A 10548-nucleotide genomic window follows, 5' to 3' on the forward strand; every position below is an offset into this window, starting at 1 on the left:
ACAACAGCTTCTACTATTTGTCTCATCACTATCACCGCTCCCTCTCTCTCTTATTCTGCATGATGGCTGTCTAACATGAGTCTGGTTCTGCTCAAGGTTTCTGCCTGTTAAAAGGAAGTTTTTCCTTGCCACTGTAACTAGCTAAATATTGCGATGTGCAATGCTCATGGTGGATTATGGTGGGATCAGACTGAGTCTTACCCTGTCTTGAAGTTGGGTCTATGTTCATGATTTGACATAAAGGTCTAGACCTCCTATGTTTGTAAAAACGTCTTGAGATAACGTCTGTTGTGATTTGGTGCTATACAAATAAAGATTGATTGATGATGATTGATGATTGAGACAAACTGTTGGGTATTTGACAACCTGAGAAGTTTAATTGGTTTCTGAGAGCTTTTCTGCTTAAAGAAAGCTGCCTGCAACACCTCAAAACTGTTCATAAGGTGACAGTTTGTTGTTATGTGTGGACACCAGGAAGACTAGCGACCACTTTGTGGAAGCTAATGGGGATCCGAATAAAGAATAAAGAATAAAGAAAACATGTTAAAAAGGTTAAAATGCTTAAAAGCTCTGTGAACTTTTGAAAAAGAAATTCCTTTTCAGTTCATCCCTTCAAGCTAAGATAGGACACACACTGCATAACTTAAGAAGTAGCACAGCTTACAAATAACTTTTCTATCCTTATAACAAACTAATTTAAAATTGCATGAACTGCATCAAACAAATGACCTTAGGCTGGAAGTTGGAAATGAGGCCTTGCTGCTAACTGAATACAAATAAACAACTCCATCCGCTCTGTGTGGTCATTAATGACAAACAGAGAATTGAAGAAAATTCAGAGGGGAATAATCTCAAGAACTGCAGACACAAACCAGCTAGTCAGTTCTCAGAAGAGCGGTTTCCCATTTGTGTAATTAGTATCATTTTCATTTGAGGCTTCTCACAAGATTAGAGGATGATAAATAAACAAGATGTGCATTTGATGGTGCCAGGATGATAAGTTGTTCATCTCTTTGGGACGCAGTTGCACCATGTGTTTTGAGTTTGACTGTTGTCTTTGTGTTACTTGAGATGTGTGGGGAAAGATAGAAAAAACAGGTGATCATGAGCCAGAATGACATCACGAGGTTGAGCCGCTCTTGATGCTCAGTGCATTTAATAACAAGACCATGTCTCAAGTATCAAGCAAGATGATGCTGATAAAGACTCAAGTGGAATGTCTGCAACATCAGAAACAAGGATGAATCAAGATGAATCTCAAACATAAGCCATTTGTCTGGGAAAGGGGATTGAATTTCAAGTTAATGCAAGACTCAAGGGTTTACAGGATCGGCATAATAACATGTTCACCCAGCTGAGACCTTCAGTGTTGGAAAATGAAGGAAATGTGGATGTGCACAAAACTGCAGTTCCTTGAGTGTCTATTTAAGCCAGGGAAACCCCATTAGAGCCTCATGATGAAATGACCAGCAGAAATAAACGTGTTTACAGCTTTGGACAAGAACACAGTGTTGGCCTAAAAACCTCGTTTCACTTTGTACTTGAAAATCCCATGGGGTGGGGGTTTCATTTTCATTTAACTCATCTGTTTTGAAAGTATTAAGGTTACAAGTTTTGCACATTTGGTTAACTGACTTGACTGACAGGTATTGCACAATAACTGTTTACAAAGAGGCTTACATCTCTTTGTCTTTTTCCAGGTTGACAAAGAGTCAAAGGCACTATGAGGAGTTTTTGACCGGCTGAGAAACAGACTCAAACTGATACTGATGCCTCTTTATGACCCTCAAAAGCAAACAAGACCATCTACAACAACACTGATACCTTCTCTGTTGTCATTTTAAAGCCTGAAACTGCTCTGAGGGGGTAGGTATCGGACCACATGATTGACATCTCACTTTAGAAACATCCTTTTTTGGCTGTTTTCATTGCAAATAATCACATTGTGCGATAAATCTAAATGTTAAAAGACAACAGGATGAGGTTATTGTCTGACAACACTTATTTTGCATGTACAGGACAAGAGATAAGAGGTATCACTTTGTCCACAAGGGGGCGCCAGAATCGATACAAGCTAAAAGTTCCTCACAGCAGCTTTAAGTCGAGTCAGCATTTCTCCTAACATCATTGGGCTTCAAAAACACATCTTCAGGAACCAAAGAAAGACATTAGTGAAACTACATCCATGTTTTTGATGATTTAAAATGTTCACACATGGAGCGCCGCCTGCAAGCTAGTTCAGGCAGACAACTCGAGCTGCGCTCATTCATACTGACACGTCATCATCCTCCCTATCAGCTGATCTCAACATCCTCTCATTTCTATTTAAGCTGCAAGTCTCCCTGTCTCTGCCTCTGCTTTGCAAGTGCTCCTGCTGTCCTGCTTAGTGCTGTGTTCAAACTTTGTACCCACATCCTCCCCGGCATCCACCTTCGGGCTCCGAGGGGGTTAGTCCTATCTCATTACCCCTATATGTCTGCATTTAAATAATCTACGAGGAGTAATGAGGTTCGGAGCCCACACGCAAAACACAATACTGTATGCTGCAATAAACTTTATCTTAAGTAAATGTCGCTTGTTTTGTTTTTGAATAAGTGCTTTGCTGTGGGTGTAAAACTAATCTGTCACAATAAGGGTAAGCTGCTGTCATGTCCCATTGTAGGTTGTACCAGTGATGGTGGAGATGTGTATCAGTTTGATCCTGGTGTGTTCAGGACAGAAACAGGATTGATTTAAGAAAGGATAAGACCCTTTAGCGTTAAATTTAGTTACAACCTGTAAGAACTGTTTTTCTAGTCGCATTTCAACAAACTGTTGACCCAGCACATAAACATAAAACTAAACACTTTAGTTTACACTCAAGTTAGTTTACATCATATCTTAGCAAAAAAAACTGCCCATTCACACATCCAATACAGTGGTTTACATTTTTCATTTCAAGTTGTGTTTGTATGCAAATCTAATCTCATTCACTCTCCTTTTCAATCTGTCATCTTTTCCAACAACCCCATATGGTTCAAGCCGTGCTGCACATCTGAGAACTGCTCCCACACATCGTGTATTGCAACAGTCTGCTTCCCTACCCAAAGCATTGTGGGATATCTGGCTGGCAGCGTCACTTTTGAACAACTTTTCTCCAGGTGATGTCATATTCATGCATCTTAAACAAACAGTGTGTCCTTATAATTGATTAAACCTGGTTGGTTTAAGAAGAGACCCCTCAGTTCAAGATAACGAGTGAAGCAGCTTGTGTTGTGAAATGTTTTGTTATTGTGTTGACTTGTTACTTTGTTTAATGATTCATTAAGAATTGTTAAAACACAGTTTTACATTGTTTACAATATTTAATGTGGAAAAACGGCACACTTGTAAGTTATTTGAGTTATGTACATAGACTGTATAAAATGGACGCAATATCCGTGACATCACCCATCTGTTCCTGAGAGCTGTTTTGAAGCCAATCGACGGCGGCAGCCGTATTGGAAATGCGGAACTCAACCAGACAGAGTGTGACGTAAAGGGGCGGAGTTTGAGCCTCTTAGCCAACAGCTATGTGTTCCCGACCGGGAGTAAAGTCAGTCATGTCCTTCTTTGGGCAAAAACTCGTAATCTCAATATCTTCTGAACCGTTGCATTAGAAAAAAAATCACCCCCCGTACAGTGTGTGCTGACAGAGCAATTAGCTACGTAGGGCCAACAGTTTTTTTAACCAGGCTGTAAACATGTTTATTAATGCTGCAAAGATCGCCTTTTTTGAATTGGTGTCTGTGTGGTTTCCGGTGTTTCTGCAGCCAGCCTCAAGTGGATTCTCGATGAACTGCAGTTTATAACACTTCCGCATGGTCTTCATAGTTTGAGACCGGAGGTTGCCGCTTGGTTATATACTGTGGACAGGAAGTTCTTTTATTTTGAAGAACAGAAAGTAGCACCTCATTCAGTTGTTGTTCTAGCTTGATGATGTTGATTAGGCGTTATGGTGCATCAGTCCGGATTTTTAACCCCTTGCCTTTCTGTCAAGCTGCAAATATGAACAGTAAACAGTTCAGTTCAAAGGACATCAGTCTACCATCCTCATCGAAGCTTTCACTTCATGACAGCCCATCTCTGAGAGAATTAGACACCTCTGAGTCTGCTCCATAAGGCAAACATCTGGCTTTCTAGCTGCCAAAAGTTCTATATTATTCACAACCTGCACATGTACACATGCTCCATTGGTTGGCAACAAGCTCTTCTGGTGAAAACAGCTGCATGTGGAAGAGCGCTGAACAAATACAACAAAGTTATGAGCCACAAAACAAGAAGCTAAAAGAGGATACAGTATTTCACACCGCTCAGAGGAACAGAGTGATAACCGAGGGGTTTTTCCCTCTCAGCAACTCCTTTTTACATTATGCTCATGTCTTTGATCATTTAGCAATGTGAAAATATTCCTCACAGCAGCTTTAACCAGAGTTTCTTAATTTAATGAGAGATTAATTAATAATACCGACTGAACAACTCACAGAGTCTGCAGTTTATTTATCGACCAACACTTATGTTTTTCCTGCATTATGTTTATTAAATGATTAAGCTCTTCTAACAGGCAGCAGGTGACCTTAGGATTTGTTATCTATCATGTTTTGCACATGTGTGACTTGCAAAGAGGGTGGATAAGGCGTGAGACACAGCTGACTGATGGAAGTCTAAAATTACAACCCAGTTTTTTTTCAAAGACCCCAAAAACTTGTGTGACTAATAACCAACACACACACACACACACACACACAAAAAAAAGCATAGAAAAAAAGGCTTGTTCGTCTTCCTGCGTTATTTATCTTGTTATGAAACGGACTCTTACGTGTAGTTGCATCCCTGGAGAAGATGAATAAATATTTGGGGCAGGGGATGGTGACAACCTCTCCAACTTCTGCACTGGGCCAACAGGTGATCTTATCCCACGTTCCACTGCAACCTGTCAGCCAGAGAGACAGAAGATATAATGAGTGAAAATTGAATTGTCTTTTGGTCTGAAAGTGTGCGAGAAGACTCCTTTCAGTGACAAACAGAAACCTGCTCCTGGTGAAGGTTGAGCTCTGGAGTTCCCATGGCAGCAGAAACGTGGCGGCTCATCTCAGCTGTCGCTAAAGCCATCACAGAAAATGACCTGAGTTAACACTCTGACTCTCTGACTTATACAAAAGCTCCCTACCCCTCGATATAAACTCTCCTATAAATTCAACAGACCACTGTGGCCGAATTCAGGTCACAGCACTTTTTGATCCCACATGCTGGATGTTCAGCATACAAGCTGATATTAACATCATCGCCCGGAGTATTTGTTACATTTCAATTTATTCAAACCTTAAGGCAGCAAAGTGATGTTGAAAGATAATGAGTGGGTGACAACTGTTTTATCAGTGTCATGGAAGCTGCAGGGAGGTGTATCTGGGTTTCAGTTACACACAGAGGTAATGGAGGCTCATTGCAACACAATTATCTCTGAGATTATAATTACTGCAGTCTATGTGCTGCTGGCTGCTTGTGGTGAGAGTGCAACAACCCAATTAGCAACATGAAATTCAAGCTTAATCAACAAAAATCTGATGCATCTAATTGCATAAATGAGTTCTCACAGTTTGTTGGCTTGACTCCAAATGACACAACTGTAATTATCAGTTCAAATGCTATTATTAATACCAGCAACGTTTGTATTGGAAAAATGTGACATATTTCTGCAATAACTATTAAAGCTCCAGTGAGGGACTTTTGGTTTGAGTCAATTGTGGTGGTGGATAAAGCTAGACTTCCTCTGTCTCTCCTTTTGTCCTGTGGATGTGTAATAAATGTTTATCTATAAAAGATCTCTTCTTGTTTTCTTTAAACTCTCAAATGTATAACTTATTAACAATCTTTGCTGTGCAAAACAAAGAAAAAAGTCTGTTTCTGCAGCATTATTAAGTATTTAATTATTATCTTATTAATTTCATCTGACATCTACTCTCCGCTGCAGTTCGCCTACCAACCTGGCACCAGGGTGGATGACGCTGTCATCTACCTCCTTCAGAGAGCCCTCTCTCACCTGGACACGGCTGGGGCCACTCTGAGGATCATGTTTTTTTATTTCTCCAGTGCCTTCCAGCATTTGCTTCTGAGGGACAAGTTGGAGCACTCAGGAGTGGACCACCTCCTTCCTCGTCGGCAGCACGGGGGCCCCCCAGGGAACGGTTCTGGCTCCGTTCCTGTTCACCTTCTCCACTGCAGACTTCACCCACAACATAGCGAGCTGCCACCAGAAAAAAGTTCTCTGACGACTTCGCCATTGTTGGCCTCATCACCAATGGGGACGACAGGGAGTACAGAGAACTGACGCAGGATTTTGCAGTCTGGTGCCAGAGAAACCACCTCCAGCTCAACGCAGGAAAGACCAAGGAGCTGGTGTTGGATTTCAGAAGAGGCAAGCTCCCTCCTCCCACACCAGTGAACATCCAGGGAATGGACATTGAGATTGTGAAGTCTTACAAGTACCTGGGTGTTCACCTGAACAATAAACTGGACTGGTCAGACAACTGCAAAGCACTCTACAAGAAGGGACAAAGCAGACTCTTTCTGCTAAGAAGACTCAGGACTTTTGGTGTGGAGGGGGCTCTTCTGAAGTCCTTGTTTGACTCTGTGGTGGCATCAGTCATCTTTTTTGGAGTGGTCTGCTGGGGAAGCAGCATCTCTGCTGCTGACAGGAAGAAGCTGAACAAACTGGTAAAGAAGGTCAGCTCTGTCCTGGGCTGCCCACTGGACCCTGTGGAGGTGGTGGCTGACAGGAGAATGATAGCAAAGCTATCTTCTCTGATGGACAACACGTCACACCCCCTCAAGGAGACCATAACAACACTAAGTAGCTCATTCAGTGACAGACTTTTCACCCGCGGTGTCTCAAGGAGAGATACCGCAGGTCTTTTCTTCCTGCAGTGGTCAGACTCTATAACCAATAACGATAACCTCACCAAAACGGACTCATGTGCAATATCTACCCCATCTATTTATTAACGTGCAATAATTACTCATCCCTCATGTGCAATATTTCTTTCTACCCATCTTCTCAGTTCTGTTCTGTTCATTGTTTTACACCTATGCTACAAGTCTGTGCACATTTTTCACTGCGTCACTGGTTTTGTAAATATTTGTAAATGTACTTATTTGGTTGTGTAAATACGTTGTAAAATATGCTTATTTTTACTTCTTTAATTTTAATTGCTAATCACTTTTTAATAATTGCTATATATGCTCTTGTTTGCTTTATACTGTTCTGAACTGTCTACTTTGCTGCTGTAACACTTACATTTCCCCATTGTGGGGCGAATAAAGGATATCATATCTTATCTTATCTTAACAGTCCTGGGGTGTTCCAAAAGTTGAACTATTTTCAACTGAGAGCATTGAGCGTACAACAAACAACAGAGGGTGTTTTGGCGATAAGGATTGAGAGCTGAAAAGGCTAAACTGCATTGGTTTTGTACAGTAAATAGGCACTGCTAGCTCAAGAGAACATTATTAACTACAACTTTAATGGACACAGGCCTTAAGTCTGTATCTTTAATTATTGCTTTCCTCCTCGGCAAATACAGTTGTGACAGCTGTTTGTCAGAGTCTGGTTCTGCTTCAGGTTTCTGCCTGTTAAAGAAAGTTTTTGTTGCCACCGTCAATAAGATCTTTCTCTTGGTGAATTAATGTTGGTTTTCTGGGCTATAAAATAAAAACTGATGATAATTTGATGCTGTGAAAACTTTTTTGAAGTTGTTGGTTGTGTTGTCAGCAAATTTACAGAAGCCTCTTTTACAATAAGGAGAGGTTATGCAAGAAAGTTTTTGTTGCTTTTCAAGTTTATCCAAGTTTGATGACTTGTACTATTGTCAGAAGAACTGTGTGACCGCTCCTCAGAGGATTTCCATCAATTTAAAACATTTAAATGTTATTACAAATAAAGCAAATCACAAACTGTTAGCTGATAATCAGGGGTAAAATAAAATCAATGAAAAAAGATTTTGGAGGTGAACCTCAGCAGACTCCCTGCCATCAGGGAGAAAACAGTGCTCAACCATGCAAGGTGTAATGAATGAAAAGCCTGAGGGCAGGTTTGAGCAGCTTCTGTTGTCTTTAGAGCTCATAGTGTCACTTCCATCAGAGCATGTGTGTGCATGTAAAGAATAACAGAGTATTAAAAAAAGATGAAAATAGGAAAATTAAGACACAAAAATAAAAACACACCTGTGGTTTTGTTCTCGATCCGGGACAGGCACATGTCCCTCTCCTTGTCGATATCCATCATCATGTCACACATCTGATTCTGCACTGAGAACACCTGCAGGGAAAACAATTTAACACATTTTCTTTTACATCTCCACAGCCATGATTGATCTGTTTAGTGGTGACTCTTGGATGATGCATGAGGTATATATGCAACACATCTACTTCTCTGGGGTGATCCTGACATGATGCTGCCATTAATCTCTCCACCTGACGCACGCTGTGGAGACACCATCAATCTTTTGACTGTGGCATTATATTCTGCAGATTTGCATGTTTGATTCAAACATGTGGAGTGAATCATCGGGTATATATCGGTTTAAACTGAGGCTGAGACCAAGGGGGTTTACCAGCAGAGGATACACAGACTCTGTGCAGGAGAAGAAGATTTATGGCTGTTACTTAGGTGGATGAGTCTCCTCTCTGTGGGCATTAATCAGACGGGTAGTACGTGTCTATTGTTAGCCAAGAAATGAGCACATATGACCGTAACCCCCCCGCCCCCCATGCAGGGCGATTCCTCAGTTTTGGTTATGAGAAATCTGTCTCCCCAGGCTCAGCAGTATAACTTCCTCTGAGCTATGAGTGTAGCAGATGCTGTCAGTGATGGATCGGTGTCGCCTTCAGCAGTGCAAGTTGGAGTATCAGGAGAAACTTCCTGCTCTCTGTCATCATGACTGTGATCATCACTCTCATCATTTCTGCCAGCAAAAACAGCACCTCTAGTCTTTTCATGTGCTTCCTTCTCACATCCAGGTAATGAAACAGTTTGTGTGTGTTTGAATGAGTACTAAATGCAGATATGAAAGCCAGCACTATTTTTTCTAAAGGCTCTGACCTCGAGCTGAATTCCTGCATGAATCATAACACACATGCTTTTCTGTTGGGACCCAGCTGTGGAGATATGAGAGACAATTGCCATGGAGTCCTGTATGCAGAAACAAGCACCTTGTGTCTCTTCAGCTGGTAATTCACCTTCACCATAGCCGTAAAAGGAGGTCAAGTGGGACATAAAGACGCATGACTGTCACTGAAAACGAATCAAACCCTAAACAGGGATTTGTTTGGGGGCAGAATTAGATTTAAAAGGCTGCAGGTTTGCCTTCAAGGCCTGTGGGAATGATGGGGTTTAGACCAGAAGCAGAGGGAGGGGACCCAGGAGAGGGGATAAGATGATGGGAGAAGATTTCATTCTTAATTTCAAAACTTCAGAAATGTGTCCAAGTCGAACTATAATACTCTATCTACTCTATCTCTCTTTTAAAAACATACTGATATGAATGAAGGTAACTAAGTACAGAAAAAATACCAAATATTTCCATCTGTGTCCATCACAAGCACTACCTGCCTAACTCTCTTCTTGTTTCTCTCTGGCGCACACCTCTGCGCGCTGCATCCAACACCAAGTCACGCATCAACTTACGCTCTAAAAACACAGCAGGTGAAGATCTATAAGACAAAACCTACCATAAGGCGCGCAGCAGACGCAATATTGAAAACGAACCAGAGAGTTCAACTCGAGAGGAAAAGTCTTACGTGTTCAAATACTCACAGGGTGCAGCAACAGGCAGCAAAGAAGGATGTAGACGCTCTTTGAAACTTCCACCATCATGTCCTTGCAGTTGTTTGTTAATGAAAGAGAGACATTTGTTTTAAAAGGTGTAGTGAAAGAAGAGTCACTGTGGTGATAATCCTCCGCAGCTCTGTTAGGCTCCCCTCGCTGACTCTGTGCGTTCTTGCGCACAGACTGAAGTGAATTTCTCCGCTCCTGAAATCCTCCTCCTCCTCCTCCCACTCGGGCTTTACCTTGAACAACTAAGAAGTAACCAATGGAAGATGTTCATAGGACGTCATTAGATGAGGGCGTCAACACGAGGCTGCACAGAGAGAAGGAAACTGTGTGAGTGTTGTATCCGTAAATTCACATCAGGACACGACTGAGCCTTTGTTTCACTTTTTACACTCGGCTTGAGATAAGAAAAAATTACCTACTTCTTCTATTTCCAAGTATTCATTCTGAAACTGGCTGCATTGTTGCGTGTTATTACAACGAGCTTTACTTTTTTGTATAACCCTATAAATGCAGTCTGATGTTTGAGTTTCTCCTGCAGCAAGAAAAGTCAATTTTAGAGGTAACTTCACTCTTAGCTTTCATAAAGGCGGTTTAGAAATAGCCTAGACTTCACCTGAGTCAGTGGCGGTTCTAGACCAATTTTACTGGGGGGGCCAGGCTGGGGCCAAGGGTGTTGTCAGAGGGACACATTCAACCCT

The 10548-nt window shown here is 41.6% G+C and overlaps 1 protein-coding gene across 2 annotated transcripts in view; it reads right to left on the reverse strand.

Annotated features, from left to right (window-relative positions):
- The window catches only part of LOC117826285 (vasoactive intestinal polypeptide receptor-like), a 33264-nt gene extending 23151 nt beyond the window's left edge, over nucleotides 1-10113 (reverse strand). Inside the window, exons 1-4 of one of the 2 annotated variants that reach the window (XM_034702238.1) lie at nucleotides 10084-10113; nucleotides 9830-9892; nucleotides 8239-8332; nucleotides 4838-4951 (exon numbers count right to left, since the gene is read on the reverse strand). In XM_034702238.1, the coding sequence (XP_034558129.1) occupies nucleotides 4838-4951; nucleotides 8239-8332; nucleotides 9830-9889 (268 nt within the window). In that variant the 5' untranslated portion in view covers nucleotides 9890-9892; nucleotides 10084-10113. The other variant, XM_034702237.1, reaches the window with a different exon arrangement.
- Nucleotides 10114-10548: the final 435 nt, after the last annotated feature.

This window comes from Notolabrus celidotus, chromosome 15, assembly GCF_009762535.1.
Source record: "Notolabrus celidotus isolate fNotCel1 chromosome 15, fNotCel1.pri, whole genome shotgun sequence".
In the NCBI taxonomy this organism is placed as follows: domain Eukaryota; kingdom Metazoa; phylum Chordata; class Actinopteri; order Labriformes; family Labridae; genus Notolabrus; species Notolabrus celidotus.